A 19,713-nucleotide genomic window follows, 5' to 3' on the forward strand; every position below is an offset into this window, starting at 1 on the left:
AAATTTGGCTAGAAAATAAATTAATGGGAGCAGCCGTTGTTGATGTGCTGAAGGATGGCCTCGAAGGTGCGCACTGGGACCTCCCACTTTTTTTCGATATGGAGGTATAGCCCCAACCTCTGCATCAATTGATGCATATCGTCATTCATTTATTTCATATAGTAGCGGTACAAAAAAGTTCAACATTTACAATCACATATCAGATAGGGTCGATACATGAATCAACCGAAGAAAAATAAGGCTCATACATCTGTAATTTTATCAATATGTCGCCACCCAGTAGTCTGGGACCTCCCACTAGCTCGTGACTGGCCTGGTTCTTCTTTGGCTCCTACCGCTGGCGGAAGAATAGCTCCCCTGGGTGAGGTTCTTCGCACCCTAGAGGGGCTTGACAAGATTCTCGGCCGTTAGTGTGATGCAGTTGGCATTTGTCTCGAACGCTTCGTGCTCGACTCTCGCACCGGTGGAATCTCGATACCGCCCACGCTCATCCTCCAGCTGAAGGGCAAGCACACATCGGGAAGAATGGGGTACCTGCTGTGGTACATGACCCACGCCGGACACTTTATTGGGTTGCGCCGGAACCAAAACGCCTTGCGGGTTGCAGTTGGGCGCAAAAAATTGTTAGAGTTACTAGCAGGTTCTCACAGGATCCAACAGTGCTTTCAAGCATGGTACCGAAACATGTTCAGACATGTTGTTTTGCTATCAAAGTCAAAATGCGAGCCTCACCTCACCCCAAAGTATCAACTACAGGATGACACATCATTTTTTCCAGAGCCGCCAAAGGCGATCAGGTTGGGTGTTGCTTCCTAAGAAATGTTGATATTTGTGGGCCTCGAATTGTAGAACTATAAGAATTTTTCTTTCTAAGGCCCTGCAATTAGGTTTTGTTATGACGGTACAAGAGATTGTTGCAGGTTACATTTAGCGGCACCTCGTATATCAGTGGTAAATTAAACATGCAATATATTGGTGTTCATGGCTTCATAGCACGATCCACAGGCCCTCCATTGCCTCAGCTTTTGCAGGAACTTTAGAAGTTGGCAACGATATTATACTCCATTCGCACCTTTTTTCTTGGTTTCCATGGTCATCCTCTTTTGGAGCGGTCAAAGAATTGCTGCCTAAAAAAATAGCATCTGCACCACCGGGTTGCGGAGGGAGTTTTTTTTTACCCCAGCCATTATTGAAGATTTGCTAAGCCCATTTTGTATGTTTAACACAGAAGGATACGATCTAGGGTTGTCTCGGATATTGATGAATATCAAAGTGTTGTTTGGACTAATCAGAAAAGAAATACTCCTTCAGGTAAACTTGTGTTTGCAGCACCCACGTCTTGTGAGACAATAATATATCCAAAAGGAGAGGTTGAGTTGACAGTTATGACAGCCCAGAACACAAGTGTGGGACTTAACGCGGAAGATTAACAAGAAGACCTAGAACTTGCAACCACGCAGAAGCACAACAATGATGTATTCTTATTGTGTTCGGTATTATGATGATGTAGTACATTATGATATCCTGTTTTGAATTTTCATAATGAATAGTGAATTGTATATTTGCATTGATAAATTAAATTTGAGAACCCGTAGCAACGCACGGGCATTTGTACTAGTTATATAAAAACACGACCATTCAAGCTAAAGATCAGAGGATCCGTAATAGGACTCTCATAGACTTGCCAGGAAATCTCAAATTTGGAATCGGCTTTTCTTTTGCGCTAGGCTCAAACTTGAGGCCTTTTCCCTTATTATATGGCATAACAATTTTAATCTATTTTTAAAAATATGAACAGTTTTTAAAATTAAATATTTTTGAATATGACAATATTTTAAATTTGAAGATTTTTTAAAAATATTAAAAATATTTTTGAATCTTAATATTTTTCGAATCTGGAAAATAAAAAAGAAATAGAATAGAATAGAAAAAGAACAAAACAGATAACAGAAAACCAACAAAAGAAAAATAAACACAATACACAAAACGAAAAAGAAAAGAAAGAATGATTGGGCTAGGCCAATTACCCACACGGGTCGTGCGGCGCTTCGTAGCCGCCGACCAATGCGTCATATAGGATTTGCTTGGGATTTGGGCACATCGTCTAGTAGACATGCGAGGCTAAGGTGGCTTTGGCCTTTGCGGTGGAGTTTAAGGCGTTGTGCGGGGAGAGGGGTTTTGTGATCTCTAACTGAGGTAGCGAAGGGATTGCAGAGGAAGGTAGAAGAGCACACTATCTTCCAAATTTGGCTTAATAGCTAGCAATTGTAGTTTTGTTTTTACAAATCAGACCTTTGGAAAAATTAATGTCTAATTGCTATTTCAGAATCCGATCCCTCACTTCGGCGCCAACTTTTGTGTTCTGAGGGGTCTGTTGTAATAAAATCATATAATTCCTCTTGCCTCGTACCTGCACTATAATCCGTTCAATGTATCTGCTACCAATACTGAAATGGAACTATGGAAGTACATCACAGAGAAATACAAAATTTTATTCCTTATTAAATGGGAAACATTTTATTTTTGACTATAAATTTAGTATGAAGTATTTGTGGCGAGGATGCTTACCATGGCCTAGAAAAGAAGAATATGTTCGTTTTCATGCTATAAGATAATACATTCTCATCTTCCAACATGGCCCTAGTTGATTTTCTACTACTACTGTTGTTTTGAGAACCTCTCTGTCTAGGACAGACGTTGCCTCTACATGGGAGAGGGTTTATCTCCCAAGAATAGACACCGTCTCAGTCTAGGAGTGAGTTGAGAAGTGTGTTGTTACTTATGTTTGAGGTTTATCTTTCCTTTCGACATAAGCAGCGAACCATGAGTTAGTACACAGTGGTGTTGAAGTTATACATTGATTCTGATGTGTACTTTTCGTATCATGTTTAGTGTGGTAATCTCCTATTAAGAATAATCAATGTGTCTGTTTTTTCAACACTCTTTTAGTAAGTATTTCCATTACAATTGTAACAATATAATTATTCCATATCCATTATTTCCCGCATAACAATCAACATTTTGAAATATCGACCGCAAGCATACTTATACTCTTCATATTATTTTCATAGAGATAGCATGTGGTCTACCAACTTATCTGCTGCCAACTGAGTAGACCCGGTGTTCTTCAAGCACATCACAACTTTCATCTTTAGCTCCTTTGCCCGTTCCCTCATCGTGGTGCCATCTTCTCGTTCCATCAATCCCGCAATCGCCTGCTCAATCTTTCCCCGTTCTAGCTTACCTGCCAACAAAGTTCCTATCTGCCACACATCTTCTACATACCTCCCGTTCGCTAGTTGATCTCCAAAGAAAGGCCTACACAACATGGGAACCCCCTCACAGATGCTCTCGAGTGTGGAGTTCCACCCATTGTGTGTCCAGAACCCACCCACCGCATGGTGTGCTAGTACCTCTTGTTGAGGTGCCCACCTTACCACCTTGCCTCTGCTCTCTACCGTCTTTTCAAACCCATCTGGCAACTCTGTATCCTGGGATCCAATGATGAGGCCATGGCGAACGACCCAAAGAAAAGGCTTGCCACTATTTGCGAGGCCCCAAGCAACCTCGTTGAAGTCATCTCGGTGCACTGGAACCACACTCCCAAAGCTCACATACAACACCGTGCCCTCTGCCTGCTTGTCCAGCCACTCGATGCAGCTGCGGTCCTGTTCAAGCAGGCTGCTGGCATCGCCAATGGTGGAGAGTTTGTGGAGTGGACCGATGGCGAAGACATTGACACCACTGGAAGCGAGCTCCTCCCGCAATGCCTCAAGCTCAGGAATCTCCAGAGCTTCGAATGTGTTGATTACTATTCCAGAGGAGTTTGTTGTAGTTTCAGTGGCGATGTCCAAGATCTTGTTCGCCATTTCTTGGTTGGGGTATTTGCTTGGATCGAACAAGTCCGAGACTCGTATTGGTGGCAACTCCTTCACCGGCTTGTTTAGTTCATGCTCTGAAATAAACATCGACAACTTTTCTCATATCTCATCAGTGAAAATTATGCCATGGTTCTATTTCAATATGGTATGCCAATTTTAAAAAGTTCAATAACATGTGTAGTGGGATCATGTCAAAGCCTCACTAATAGTTCATTTTCTCAATTCTAGTTCAGACTATAGATGCAAATTTTATACTAGACTCTAGAGCAAAATAAACTGTAAGTGCGATTTCGGCGGAATCCCACTTGACAGTTGATCGCCACATAAATCAGGTTTTATGTGAGATATAATTAATAAGAGGCGATGCAATTTAGGAGTGGCCAAGACAAGTTGGTCAGAGTGGCGCTGAGTGTGGGAGGAAGGGGGTCGGTTGATGGGGGTGGGAAGAAGCTGAATATGTATCAATGTATGGAGGATGGAGTAGTAAAGACGAAGAAACACACCGAATTGAATTGATACGTTCTTATAGTACAGTACTAACCTTGGGCTGGCAAATATCCCTTGTCGTGGAGCATGGCGTATGACCTGAACAAGCGGACGACTGCCGCGCTGCCGGTATGCAGCACGATCGTCGGCAGGCCTAGCTGAGACGCCGCCTTCTGCACGGCGGGGAGGCTGGTGTCGATGACAAGGCACGCGGGCCGGGGCTCCGCCGCGAGAATCGACGCGAGCGCGTCGCGGACGCACCCAGACGCCTCCATGGCGGCGTTCATGGAGAGGATCTTGCCTATGCCGTCCTTGGGGGCCCCCACCGCGTCGTGCATGCCATCGGGCACGGCGACGAAGGTGAACTCCGGGTGACTAGCCGGATCAGGGGCGTTGAAGGTGGTGTGGACGATGGTGATTGCGAGGCCTCGGGCGTGGAGCACGTCGGCCAGCTGCAGCATCGGGCTAAGGTGGCCCTGGAACGGCAGCGGGAACAGCACGATGCGTCCCCGGGGACCTCCGTCGATTCCAGCCATCGTCGCCGAGCGCGCAGCTGAGTTTCTCCGAGTTGGAGTAGTCAACAGGTATATTTATTGAGTGGAGGCTACTCTGGAATCAGCAAGTATCTTTATGCTGATCTTGACCGGATGATCTTCTACCAGTGTACTAGCTAGGAAGCTTCCGCATCAAGCCAAAGCCAAAGCAAAAGAGAGAGCCCAAGCCACAGTAGGGTGAGGAGAAACCAGGGCGACCAAGTCTGCTCTCGTCTTCCGCCGGCGAGCCCGCCGGTTCCCCTCCCCTCCGTCGGTCGCCTCGGCGGCCGGAGGGCGGGGGAACCCCGGTGCTCCGTCCTGGCGTGTAGATAGTAGTAGTAGGGTTTGGGAGCGCGGCGTTCTGGTGGTGGCGGCGCCGTGCTGTCTAATAAGGTGGCCCAAGTTCCAGCCCCATCTCGCCGGCGACGGTGAGGATCTTTGGGTTCTGTTTGTCTCCGTCGGCGAAGTCCAAGCGAGGTTGGCTTCGTCGTATTCTGGTGTTTTGTCCCCCCGGCTTCTTCCTCGTGTTGCCGTCGGTGGCTCCTGCGGCGGTGGCGAGCTGGTGGTGGAGAGTGACGCGGGATCTGCTTCCAGGCCCTCGTCGTTCTTGTGTAGGAGTCCAGTTGCCTCGTTCCGGCGAGGCGGGTTTCCGGCTGTCCCCTTTGTGCTGATGCAGGTCTTCAAGCAGGCTCCGGCCTCTGGTGTTGACCTGACCACCGGAGTGGTTCGGGGCGTTGCCCCCGCCGACATGCTCATCACCTTTGCAAGATCTCGGCGTCCGCGTCGAGTGATAGATGCGGCGACTTCAACGAGGAAATGTCCTCTAAAGGACTACCCCGGCGACAAAGCTGCGCCCGCAGGTGCTTCTTCCCTTACTCCGGGGTGGAGGTATCGGTGCTGGCGACGGCGGATCGTGTTAGGCGCAGAAGATCCCAAGGACCTAGCTGTTTTTCTCTCTTTTTCTAGGGTTCTTTCTGTAATTTTGGGTCAGCTGTCCAAATTCTGGACTGTTCTTGTTCTTTCAAGTTTCCTTACTTAATATAATCCAGATATTTGTGCTCAAAAAAAAAAAAAAAAAAAAAAGCTAGGAAGCTTCCAGGAAATTTACAGCACCAGATGAACGTTCAACTCGTCATTCGGAGTAGTATGCACGGCAAGGATAATGTATACTATTCCTTTTTTAAAATGGCACAAAATCGTTGACGGTCACGTGCTCACGACTCACGAGAGTAGTTCAAACCGGCGCGGATTCTCTAACTTGGTAAAGCAAAGTTAGAGATTCAGTACCCCGACTTGACAATTCTGACCGTTGGATCGAAAATGAAAGGCAGAGATCAAGACAAACACTGTAGCTAAATCACTTGCGGATGAAGCACTGTGTGAAAGTGCTGTAGCTGTTCTGTTTTGGTTCTGTAGGACACGAACTGTAGCATGGAATCTGAAGCGATAGTGTAAGATCTAATGGCTAGAAATCTGCCAAGTTAGTAAAACCGTAGCTTCTCTAAGTTGGTCACTGCAGGTCAAAGAATCCGGAGCGAGTTGAATCAGGTGAGAGTTGTTAGACTAGTCACAATGGTAACTATCATAAATTAGTATCATGCATATGATACTAGTTTATGATATCACCCCCACAATGCATAGTATTACTACCTCCATTTCAAGACTTAAGGCCTATATTTTTTTTTTCTGAAAGTCAAACTATGTCAAGTTTGATCAAGTTTTTATAAAAAACATTAAAATATAAAATACAAAGTTAATACTATTAGATAGATAAGGAAATATATTTTCATGTGTTATCTTCAAAATATCATATTTGTTGATAGATTATTCTGAAAATTTGGTTAATTTTACTTGCTTTGATTTTTTCAACAAAAAAAAAGCCTTAAACTTTGGGATGGAGTAGTATAAGCTAGTATTATAGTTTCACCGTATTTAATGTTTTGTATAATCTCAATGAAAATGTGTGTATGATGCATTTGCCATTAATTTTTTTAGTTTTATGTACAATGATATTGTCTTCCTCCATTCCAAGATATAAGGTGTATAGTTTTTGGCACGGAAACTAAAAAACACACTTTTAGAGAAAATTATACAAGGTTTTGGCTGGATTGATGTGGGATAATTGACATGATAAAATAGAGGAGTTTTAAAAAGATAAGAAAATGCAAGAATATCCCCACAAAAATGTCTACATAGGTTGTCTAATGTAGTCTTTTCTCAAAAAACTATACATCTAATATCGAGGAACGGAGGGAATATCATATTATGATACCGCTCTTACCTCTCACCTTATTAATTAGCGTGTCATGTCAGATTTTTATCAACATGGCATGCATGATACCACTTATGATACTCCCATTGTGGCTAGTCTTATAGCCTTCCAAAACTTCTAAAAATATATGGCCTTTTTTACCCAGACCATGTAGAATGGTTAGTCCGAGTCACTGGATCTTAGCCATGGTGGTTCTCCGCATTTTTTTTAGAGATTGTTGCTAGTTTTAAAACGAGCTCAATATAATTAAAATCGGAGTTTGGATGTTCTAATTGTGGTCATTTCGATTTTAGCTGTTTTTTTTTGTTTTTCCAGGGCTGAAGACTCCTCCCTGAATCCTGTTTTTTCTATTTCGAAGCCTACCTTGCTCCCAGTATTGCTGTAACGGCCAAATTTTTGTGGAGGGGCCTATTAAAGGACCCCTTCTTCCCCCAAGAACTGGTGGCTTCTTCTGCTAGTCTCTCTCGTCCATTGTTAACTTTAAGAGCTTGCCCCAACTTTCCATTCCTGCTAGAATTCTTGCATCTTCTTGAGGAAAAATGGAAATAAGATCTACATCTACATCTTCACCAATCAAATCATTCTCTTTGTGAGGAGAACCCACTAGATCATGTAGGAGAAATTTGGTGTTCTCCTTTATTCTTCCTATTTTATTCCTCATTAGATTTTGTAGCTTTAATGGAATTTGGGAGTGAAGGACTTGCCATCGTACTTGGTGAACTATGTTGAGTTCTCCATAGTGATTCGTGCAAGTAAAAGTGAGAAGCTTATTACTCTTGTGTTATTAGAATCCTAGATGACTTTGTGGTGTTTATTGGGCATCCAATTAAGTAATTGCCTCAAATTTTGTAGCTTTTTGGCTTAGTGGGGCCTTCAATTACTGGAGATTCATCAAGTGTGAGGCCTTTTGTGGCGAATTTCTTGGGAGCCCCCGATTAAGTTGTTTAGATTACTCAAGTGTGAGGCCCTTTGTGATGGATTTTCTAGGAGCCTCCAATTAAGTTGTGAAGATAGCCCTAAATTTTATGCGGGTTCGGAGACCACCCTCAAGGTTACATAATGGATCGAGAACTTCTCTTTTGGTGGGAAGGCTCGAGAAGAATACAGTGAGGTATTCATGGCGTTTGGGGAGCCTTGTGCATCTATACCGTTCCAACGGAGAGTATCACTCACAAGAGTGTGAACTTCGTGATACATCATCGTCTTTGCGTGTCTTAGTTATTTCTATACCCGAGCTACTTATGCACTTTACTTTGTGATAATCTTCTGCTTGAAGTTATATATCTTGCTATCACATAGTTTTTTGTCTTACTTAACATAAGTTGTTGGTGCACATAGGTAAACTCTACTTATATAGGTTTTGTGTTTGACAAATTAAACGTTAGTTTTACTCTGTATTTGTTCAAGCCATCGTCGTAAAAGTTTTAAACCGTCTCTTCATCCTCATTGTTAGTTTGGTGGGGTTGAACCATAGAAAACTCAACTTTGAGTTCATGCTACACATAGCTCGTTAAAAAAATCTTTTCATGTTCCAAAATATTATGAAAACAAATTTAGCTGCAGGTGAGTATGTATCCTACAAGCGTGTATGGTTACAATACAAAATTCTTTATATTTTGAGCTACCCAAAAATGATAAATCTGACAATGTTGGGGATCTTTTAGAATGTGCAATGTGAAATGTTCACTATTCTCCTATATGTACTTTTCGTATTTTTGTGTAGATTATAAGGTACCAATATTAAAATTTTACACAGTTGGAATATTTATCTCTAACCACGTCCATATTTTTTTTCTTGGAAACTACAAATATGGTTTTTAAATTTTTCAGAAAAAGCTACTGATAGCCCATCCTCATAAGTGTATTAGACCTCACTGGTCCAATTTGCCCTACGGCCAAACGCTGACCGTCGAAAAATCGTAACATCTGCGTAGTATGGGCTAACCCGCAACACGTGAACGTAACAAATAACCTATTTTTTTTTTGCATATGCGAATATACTCAGACGGTCGTCGGTAGAAAAATTGTGTGTCTTACTCCCATACTCGCACAGTATTTTGTTCTAAATAACTGTGTGCTAATCTTTTGAGGTCAAATTATCCTTTCCCGAATGCTTACGGGCTACTAATTTGTTTTTGTTAATTATTTGCTTTGTTCCAATAAGGTATCCGACTACCATGTTTCGATACAGAAAAACAGGTGGCACATGATTGGTAATTTAGAATCGTATGTGACCTCCTAGTTGGCACACGATGTATTTTTGTACCATCGCGTGTCACTCTGGCCTACACTTTGGTGGATGTTACTCGTCTACGATTAGGTCCGCGTGAACCACGTCGTGCATTGGAAATGTATTACGTGTTAACTTCCAAGTAAATGTGCCAATCGAAATTGAAGATGCTCGGGTATTACGGCCTCACATCCATTCCAGTGGCTCACGACCTCTAGAGGGTCATCCCCAACCCGACAAAGAACTATCCTCCTTTGCTCTACGCTCTGTCTAGCCATTGCGTTGGGACAAATCTTGTGAACAAGTCTCGCAACAACTAGTCTGAGTTTCTATTGCACAATGACCACATCAAGTATGTGGTTCTGGCTGCACGCCTCGGCTACGATAGCATTATGGACCGCCTCAATGTAGAGATGATGTAATGATATAAACAGTTGAAATTATGAATGAAATTGTATTGTTTTGCATTCCAGAATTGCTACATCACACACGATTGAGTACATATAAAAATATGAATGGCCTTACACGTTACACATGATTTTTTACTGCAAAATTGTGTGTTGTACGCACATACGGTTCTTGCACAGAACAGTCGTGTGCTTTTTGCTCATAAGTCGCAAACGGTTTAGTCGTTCCTTGTCATGTGGGAAATGTGGGCCCGTCATGTCGGGCGGACGAAACCCTTCCACTGTTATTTTTATACTATAAATTAGGATTGGCCTTCGTCCTTCTCCAGTCTCACTCCACTCCACTCCACATACCACAACCGTCCTTCTACTTAGATCCACAACGACGAGGAGATCACCCCGGAAAATTACCTAGCCGGCGAGGCGGAAGCTAGCTGCAGATCCATGTGTTTGGAGGCCGGTCGTGCCGCTAATGCCTCATCCTCGTCTTCCGCCATGGCCACGACCTCCACCATGGTCATGACGGCGCAAGATTGCATTGTCGAACTCCCGCAGATTTGCTCCTTATATTTTCCATGTTTACCTTATTTACAACGCAGATCTACTATAAGCGCCGATGTTTTTGTCGGCAAGATTGGATTATATTGTTATTTAGATCTATGTTTTATTCATTAGTTAGACCCATTAGTATGCTTAGTGCAGATGTAGTAATCTCTTAGTTAGATCCATTAGCTTGCTTAGTGCAGATGAAGTAATGTCTTATCCTTAGCGCAGATCCAATATATATTTATTTGGTCTTGATTGGGTTATGATGATGAAGGCAACAACTCTGTGTGTACCAATGATGGTGCTGGGACTACAAGTGCATAGTGTTGCGACATTAAAGTATTTTCCACACAAGGGTGACTCGAGGGTTATACGAACGCTCGGAAAACTAAGCAAAGATTATTTCCTTCTCTCTTCTTCTAACAATCCTGCAAAGAAAAATAAAATCCTTGTGTCCCCAACTTCACCGTGTGATTGTCAAGCACAATGTTTCGTGTAAGTAAATAAAACACAAGTAAAATAAAGCGAGTAAAACTAGATAAAATATAGTAACTAAATAAAAATTGTAAAGAGGTTGATTGTTTTTGGTATTTTGGATGCAAATAAGAAAAGTAAATATTTTTGTATTTTTGGATTTAAATAGTGCAGCAAATTAAAAACAAGATAAAGGTAATACAAAAGTGTTTCTTATGATAAAAAGTGGTCGGGTGTTTATACGTTCACTTGACTATTCTCTCTTTTTAAGTTGTAGTGTATAAATAGTAATTCATCAATCAGATATGAGGATGCATAATAATAACATGAGTAAGATTCACATTCATATGGGCATCATGTCCTAACGTAGAAAGGGAAAACTCCATGCAATCTTGTATTAAGAATTAACAGAGCATAGCCATAAGTACTTTGACATAATGTTTGAATATATATGCTACCTTGAATAAATAAGATTATCACTTTTGTCACGTGATGAACATAGAACATGCACTCACTTGATCCCTAGTGAGATAGCAAAAGAAAAAAGGCAAAGCCATAATCGATCAAGAATTTGTTGTCACTATTTCATCACTAAAACAAGGCTATTCCATCTAATAAACTCATCTACCCCACAGGCTCTTGCATAGATGTTGGATTAGAACAAATACTTAAGAACGGGGTAAATAATATGCATCTATCAATACGCTTACACATAATAAGATCAGATCTCATAGCACAATATCATAGAATAAGGATCCACCACAAAGGTATTACAAATATGGACATAATCATGTTGGGCTGCTCATATGGTACTAAGAACTATGAAAAACATGATAGAAATAGATTAACCTACTGCCACAAACCCGTAGTCTAGAGGTGGACTACTCCCACTTGATCATGGTTACGATAATGAATACGTTGCAGAAAGTGGAGATCCCTCCGGCGGTGATCCCGGCAGAGTTTCCCCTCCAATCTTCTCTGCTGCAGGCCTCTGTTTTTGTGTTTCTTTCCGCGGCTTTCTCCCCCCGAGAACTCTGCGGGGCCATATATATAGTGATTTTAGGTCAAAATACGTCGGTGAACGAAAGAATCATGTCAATTGGACAGTCGATGGTCGAAAGACCTCGGGTGGCGCACCCTACATGTTTGGGAGCGCCACCTGATATATTTTGGGCCTCAGGCCCATCCAGGCGTTCCTCCAAAGCTCCAGGGTGCTTCTCCCGATGAAAAAGTGACGCTCCAAAAATCACAGGTCAATTTGACTCTGTATAGGTCTCTGAAAGGGAAAAATACGCAAAACATGGTTTTCCTATTTTGGAGAGTTATAAATCAAATAAAGTGGATCATTGGTAAATACCCATAAATCAATGTAAAACATGTTATTAACATCATATATGCTGCAAATATATAGGAATTCAATATTATAAAGGACAAAGTTCATATATGCATTTTACATGCATCAACCAACTCACTGGGAGTCCATGTGCAGAGTGATGTAGCAAGTGTCTTTTTCCCACAAGGATAACTCGAGGTTTTATATCGGACGTGTCTCAAATTCAGTTTCTGCGCACTGGCTCCACTTTTCCTCTCTCCTTTCGTCTCTCTCGAATCCACCGTATCTGTTGTTCTCTTCATGCTCCCCGAGCCGGACCGGAGCTTCTCACGCCGGCGTAGCCGAGCGGCGAGAGCGAAGGGATGGAGCCGGCTGTAGATTTAGGGGTAGTTCTTGCCTAGTTTTTACCTTTATGGAGATTGATGGTAGGATGGTGGATTCATGCGACCAGATCTGCCGCGCCATGGATCTTCTATGCCTCGCTGCATCCCACCGGTGGCTGGCGGAGGTGCAAGTGTGGATGAGGAGGTCGTGCATCCCTCTAAATAAGGTCTGCAGATGGAGTTTGGGGCTGGGTTTCTCGGGCCAAACCTGGCTCTGCGCGGTTCATCTTTGCCTCATCGCGGTGCTCCCATGGAGGGAGATGAAGGCAGCGACAGGGAAGGAATCGAGCAGCTCCTTCAATAAGGTTCGTTTTGTGGTCGGCTACCGCTGCAAATCTTTTCTTCATCTGCCTCCTCTGAATTGTGGCGGGAGTTTGGGGTTCGATGGCAGATTTGCTTTCTTCGTGCGGTGGTTGAAGCCCAGTTCGTGCCGTGGGGTTCCAATCTCGGGTGAAGCCATGTTCTTCGCCCAATCCCTCCATGGTGGAGTTGGGAGAGTGCTGAGCTTTGTCTTGGAATCCAACGACATTGGAGTAGTGACACCGCTAATCGAGCTCCATCCTCGGCGATCGATGATTGTCTGCCGACTCAGTTGGCCTTATGGTGGCCTTCCTCTTCGCCGGCTGTGGTTTCTGGCGTTTGTTCAACCTCCAGGTGGAGGCCCTTTGCGTAGTATGAGGCGGAGACCATCGTTTTCTCAGAGCGAAGTGGCGACATCCCCGGCGCCGGTGAAGAAGGTCGTTCTCAGCTCTGGTGGTGTGATGGAGGTCACAGAGGACCTAATTGCTTTTTTCAACATCTTTCTAGGTCCTTTTCTATAAACAGTAGGAACTTACTTGCTTTTCCCTATTTATGTAAGGTTCTTACTTTAATGTACCTGTACTGCCGTATTAATGAAGGTGTCCAGGACCTTCTGGGCCTCTCCTTGTTCAAAAAAGGTTTTATATCGAACTCTCGGGGAATTGATTTAGAAGTTGAATTCTTCTTCTCCTCTTCTAGCAACCTGCAAAATAAATTTCTTGCATTGTGTCCCCAACTGTATCGTGTGGTTGTCAAGGAAAATGTTTTATATTAGTAATAGGAAATACAAGTATAACTTAAATTAAAGAAAATTAAAGTAAACAACCTAAGCAAAATAAATAAAAGCAATAAAAGGCTAATGGTTTTGGGTATTGTGTGTGTATGTGGAGAAATTATTTTTACATATTATTAAATAGTGGTAAATGTAAAGAGTGGTAATAGTGTTGGAAAGCTTCTTCTAATTATTTAAAATGACTCAGGTTCATGACTTCATTTGTCTACTCTCTTTTTAAGTTGTAGTGGATACAAAAAATTCACCAATGACATAATATTGGTGGAATTTCAACATGTGTTTGATAAGCATTCATACGGGAGTTACATTCTAACATATAGATGATGCTACACATCTCTCTTATACTCCTCAGGAAAGGGAAAACTCCAAACAATCATAGATTAAAAATCAATAGAGTATAGCCTTAAGCAATTTGACATAAAGTTTGTATCTCAAATATGCTACCTTAAACAAACAAGATTATCACTATGTCACGTGATAATTATAACACATAGATCCACTTTATCCCTAGTGATATAGAAAAACAAAGGTAAATATCATAGTAGATCTTGAATTTGGTGTCACTATTCAATCACTACAACCATGATACTCCATCTAATACACACTTCTCCCCACACGTGCTCTTACATACAAGTTGGATCAGAACAAGTACTTAAGAACGGGGTGCATGATATATATCTGTCAATACATATTACACATAATAGGTTCCAATCTTTTATATGAATATCATATAATAAAGATCCATCAAATATGAATTACATATATGACCATAATCATCTTAGGCAGCTGATGTCTACGGGTGCTTCTATTCTTGTAGACAGTGTTGGGCCTCCAAGAGCAGAGGTTTGTAGAACAGCAGCAAGTTTCCCTTGAGTGGATCACCCAAGGTTTATCGAACTCAGGAAGGAAGAGGTCAAAGATATCCCTCTCATGCAACCCTGCAACCACAAAGCAAGAAGTCTCTTGTGTCCCCAACACACCTAATAGGTGCACTAGTTCGGCGAAGAGATAGTGAAATACAAGTGGTATGAATGAATATGAGCAGTAGTAACGGCGCCAGAAAAGTGCTTGTCAAGTGCGATTGATGGTAGTAATATTGCAGGAAGTAAAGATGCAGTAAAACAGTAAACAAGCAGCGATAACAGTATTTAGGAACAAGGCCTAGGGATCATACTTTCACTAGTGGACACTCTCAACATTGATCACATAACAAAATAAATAAATAGATGCTAGACTCTACACCCTCTTGTTGGATGATGAACACCACTAACTGTGTAGGATTACACGAACCCTCAATGCCGGAGTTAACAAGCTCCACAATATTCAATGTTCATATTTAAATAACCTTAGAGTGCATAACAGATCAACATAACCAAACCAAGTACTAACATAGCATGCACACTGTCACCTTCACACTACGAAAGGAGGAATAGATCACATCAATACTATCATAGCAATAGTTAACTTCATAATCTACAAGAGATCACAATCATAGCCTACGCCAAGTAGTACACGATGCACACACTGTCACCATTACACCGTGCAGGAGGAATAAACTACTTTAATAACATCACTAGAGTAGCACATAGATAAATTGTGATACAAAACACATTGCAATCATAAAGAGATATAAATAAGCACTTCACTATGCCATTCATAACAGCGAATAAGTATTCTGTGAAATATAGCCTAAGAGACCCACACGGTGCACACACTGTCACCTTTACACACGTGGGACAAGGAGTCTCCGGAGATCACATAAGTAAAATCCACTTGACTAGCATAACGACATCTAGATTACAAGCATCATCATATGAATCTCAATCATGTAAGGCAGCTCATGAGATTATTGTATTGAAGTACATAGGAGAGAGATGAACCACATAGCTACCGGTACAGCCCCGAGCCTCGATGGAGAACTACTCCCTCCTCATGGGAGACAGCAGCGTTGGTGAAGATGGCGGTGGTGTCGATGGAGAAGCCTTCCGGGGGCACTTCCCCGTCCCGGCGGCGTGCCGGAACAGAGACTCCTGTCCCCCAGATCTTGGCTTCGCGATGGCGGCGGCTCTGGAAGGTTTTTCGTACCGTGGCTTTTTCGTCTCGAGGTTTTAGGTCAGGGACCTTTATATAGGCGAAGAGGCGGAGTCGGAAGGTCGACGAGGCGGTGACACACTAAGGCGGCGCGGCCAAGGCCTGGGCCGCGCCAGCCTATCATCTGGTGGGCCTGTGGCCCCCCTCTGGTGACTCTCGGGTGTTCTGGAAGCTTCGTCCAATTCTAAGACTCTGGGCGTTGATTTCGTCCAATTCCGAGAATATTTCCTTACTAGGATTTCTGAAACCAAAAACAGCAGAAAACAGGAACTGGCACTTCGGCATCTCGTCAATAGGTTAGTTCCAGAAAATGCATAAAATCATCATAAAGTGTGAACAAAACATGTAGGTATTGTCATAAAACTAGCATGGAACATAAGAAATTATAGATACGTTTGAGACGTATCAAGCATCCCCAAGCTTAGTTCCTACTCGCCCTCAAGTAGGTAAACGATAACAAGAATAATTTCTTAAGTGACATGCTACCAACATAATCTTGATCAACATTATTGTAAAGCATATGAGATGAATGCAGCGATTCGAAGCAATGATGAAGGCAATGAGTAAACAACTGAACCATATAACAAAGACTTTTCATGAATAGTACTTTCGAGACAAGCATCAATAAGACTTGCATAAGAGTTAACTCATAAAGCAATAGATTCAAAGTAGAAGGCATTGAAGCAACACAAAGGATGATTAAGTTTCAGCAGTTGCTTTCAACTTCAACATATATATCTCATGGATAATTGTCAACATAAAGCAATATAACAAGTGCAATAGGTAAACATATAAGAATCAATGCACACAGTTTACACAAGTGTTTGCTTCTAAGATAGAAAGAAGTGGGTAAACTGACTCAACATAAAGTAAAAGAATGGCCTTCGCAGAGGGAAGCAGGGATTAAATCATGTGCTAGAGCTTTTTAAGTTTTGAAATCATATAGAGAGCATAAAAGTAAAATTTTGAGAGGTGTTTGTTGTTGTCAACGAATGGTAGCGGGTACTCTAACTACCTCATCAACCAGACTTTCAAGAGCGGCTCCCATGAAGGACGTTATCTCTACCAGCAAGGTAGATCATCCCTCTTCTCTTTGTTTACACATGTACTTTAGTTTAGTTTATATTTTTTTAGATGACACTCCTCCCAACCTTTGCTTTCTCAAGCCATGGCTAACCGAATCCTCGGGTGCCTTCCAACAATCACATACCATGAAGGAGTGTCTATTTGCAAAATTAAGTTGCTTACTGATGAATCAGAGCAAAACATGTGAAGAGAATTATTAATGCAAGTTAATTAATTGGGGCTGGGAACCCCATTGCCAGCTCTTTTTGCAAAATTATTGGATAAGCGGATGAGTCACTAGTCCCTTGTGAAAGTCTGTCAAAAGTAAATGACAAGATCGAAAGATAAAACACCACATACTTCCTCATGAGCTATAAAACATTGACACAAATAAGAGATAATAGCTTTTGAATTGTTTAAAGGTAGCACATGAAGTAATTTACTTTGGAATGGCAGAGAAATACCATGTAGTAGGTAGGTATGGTGGACACAAATGACATAGTTTTTGGCTCAAGGATTTGGATGCACGAGAAGAATTCCTCTCAATACAAGGCTAGGCTAGCAAGGTTGTTTGAAACAAACTCAAGTATAAAACGGTGCAGCAAGACTCACATATGAATATATTGTAAGCATTATAAGACTTTACATCATCTTCCTTGTTGTTCAAACACCTTAACCAGAAAATATCTAGACTCTAGAGAACAATCATGCAAACCAAATTTTAACAAGCTCTATGTAGTTCTTCATTAATGGGTGCAAAGTACATGATGCAAGAGCTTAAACATGATCTATATGAGCACAACAATTGCCAAGTATCAAATTATTCAAGACATTTTAGAATTACTACATGTAGCATTTTCTGTTTCCAACCATATAGCAATCAACGAAGCGGTTTTCAACTCCGCCATGAACATTAAAAATAGAACTAAGAACACCAGTGTTCATATGAAAAAGCGGAGCGTGTCTCTCTCCCACACAAGCATGAATTTATTCAAACAAAACAAAAAACAAACAGACGCTCCAAGTAAAGTACATAAGATGTGACCGAATAAAAATATAGTTTCAAGAGAAGAAACCTGATAAATTGTTGATGAAGAAGGGGATGCCTTGGGCATCCCCAAGCTTAGACGCTTGGGTCTTCTTGAAATATGCAGGGATGAACCACGGGGGCATCCCCAAGCTTAGACTCTTCACTCTTCTTGATCATAGTATATCATCCTCCTCTCTTGACCCTTGAAAACTTCCTCCACACCAAACTTAAAGCAAACTCATTAGAGGTTTAGTGCATAATCAAAACTCCACATGTTCAGAGGTGACACAATCATTCTTAACACTTCTGGACATTGCTCAAAGCTACTGGAAGGTAATGGAACAAAGAAATCCATCCAACACAGCGAAAGAGGCAATGCGAAATAAAAGGCAGAATCTGTCAAAACAGAACAGTTCGTAAAGACGAATTTTAAAGTGGCACCAGACTTGCTCAGATGAAAATGCCCAAATTGAATGAAAGTTGCGTACATATCTGAGGATCATGCACGTAAATTTGCAGATTTTTCTGAGTTACCTACAGAGAATTCTGCCCAGATTCGTGACAGACAGAAATCTGTTTCTGCGCAGTAATCCAAATCTAGTATTGACTTTACTATCAAAGACTTTACTTGGCACAACAATGCAATAAAATAAGATAAGGAGAGGTTGCTACAGTAGTATCAACTTCCAAGACTCAAATATAAAATAAAAGTACTGTAGCAAAATAAAAACATGGGTTATCTCCCAAGAAGTGCTTTCTTTATAGCCATTAAGATGTGCTCAGCAATTTTAATGATGCACTCCCAAGAAATAAGAGTTGAAGCAAAAGAGAGCATCAAAAAGAAAATTTAAAACACATTTAAGTCTAACATGCTTCCTATGCATAGGAATCTTGTAAATAAACAAGTTCATGAAGAGCAAAGTAACAAGCATAGGAAGATAAAACAAGTGTAGCTTCAAAAATTTCAGCATGTAGAGAGGCATTTTAGTAACATGAAAATTTCTACAACCATATTTTTCTCTCTCATAATAACTTTCAGTAGCAACATGAGCAAACTCAACAATATAACTATCACATAAAGCATTCTTATCATGAGTCTCATGCATAAAATTATTACTCTCCACATAGGCATAATCAATTTTATTAGTTGTAGTGGGAGCAAATTCAACAAAGTAGCTATCATTATTCTCATCATCAAATATAGGAGGCATATTGTAATCATAATCAAATTTATCCTCCATAAGAGGCGGTACTAAAAGACCAATATCATTATAATCATCATAAATAGGAGGCAAAGTATCATCAAAGTAAATTTTCTCCTCAATGCTTGGGGGACTAAAAATATCATGCTCATCAAAGCCAGCTTCCCCAAGCTTAGAATTTTCCATATCATTAGCAACAATGGTGTTCAAAGCGTTCATACTAATATGTTCCATAGGTTTTTTAATTTTCGCATCAAACCATCCATGTCTTAAATCAGGAAATAGAATAAGAAGCTCATTGTTGTCCATCAAGCCTAACTAGTGTAAACAAGAAACAAAAAGATGCAATTGCAGGATCTAAAGGAAATAGCTTAGAGCACACACACAATGGCAACAGAAAAGTACTTTACCTGGGACCGGAGTATGAGTGCCTTTTACCTTTCCTCCCCTGCAACGGCGCCAGAAAAGTGCTTGATGTCTACGGGTGCTTCTATTCTTGTAGACAGTGTTGGGCCTCCAAGAGCAGAGATTTGTAGAACAGCAGCAAGTTTCCCTTAAGTGGATCACCCAAGGTTTATCGAACTCAGGGAGGAAGAGGTCAAAGATATCCCTCTCATGCAACCCTGCAACCACGAAGCAAGAAGTCTCTTGTGTCCCCAACACACCTAATAGGTGCACTAGTTCGGC

At 41.5% G+C, this 19,713-nt stretch overlaps 1 protein-coding gene across 1 annotated transcript; it reads right to left on the reverse strand.

Moving 5' to 3' along the window:
• Positions 1-2,923: 2,923 nt before the first annotated feature.
• On the reverse strand, positions 2,924-4,945 carry LOC127292206 (UDP-glycosyltransferase 76C2). Its single transcript, XM_051321564.2, has 2 exons — positions 4,423-4,945; positions 2,924-3,955 (listed from the first exon to the last, which is right to left on the reverse strand). Exons 1-2 carry the CDS (start codon positions 4,901-4,903, stop codon positions 3,066-3,068), a joined length of 1,371 nt encoding a protein of 456 aa, XP_051177524.1. The 5' UTR covers positions 4,904-4,945; the 3' UTR covers positions 2,924-3,065.
• Between the last annotated feature and the right edge of the window lie 14,768 nt (positions 4,946-19,713).

Source organism: Lolium perenne, chromosome 4, assembly GCF_019359855.2.
Source record: "Lolium perenne isolate Kyuss_39 chromosome 4, Kyuss_2.0, whole genome shotgun sequence".
Taxonomy (NCBI): domain Eukaryota; kingdom Viridiplantae; phylum Streptophyta; class Magnoliopsida; order Poales; family Poaceae; genus Lolium; species Lolium perenne.

Bases quoted from the DNA above. Each gene is read 5' to 3' on its own strand.
- LOC127292206 (XM_051321564.2), bottom strand. From the start codon at position 4,903: ATGGCTGGAATCGACGGAGGTCCCCGGGGACGCATCGTGCTGTTCCCG. The intron at 3,956-4,422 runs GTTAGTACTGTA...TGTTTATTTCAG, and splicing joins GGGATATTTGCCAGCCCAAG to AGCATGAACTAAACAAGCCG.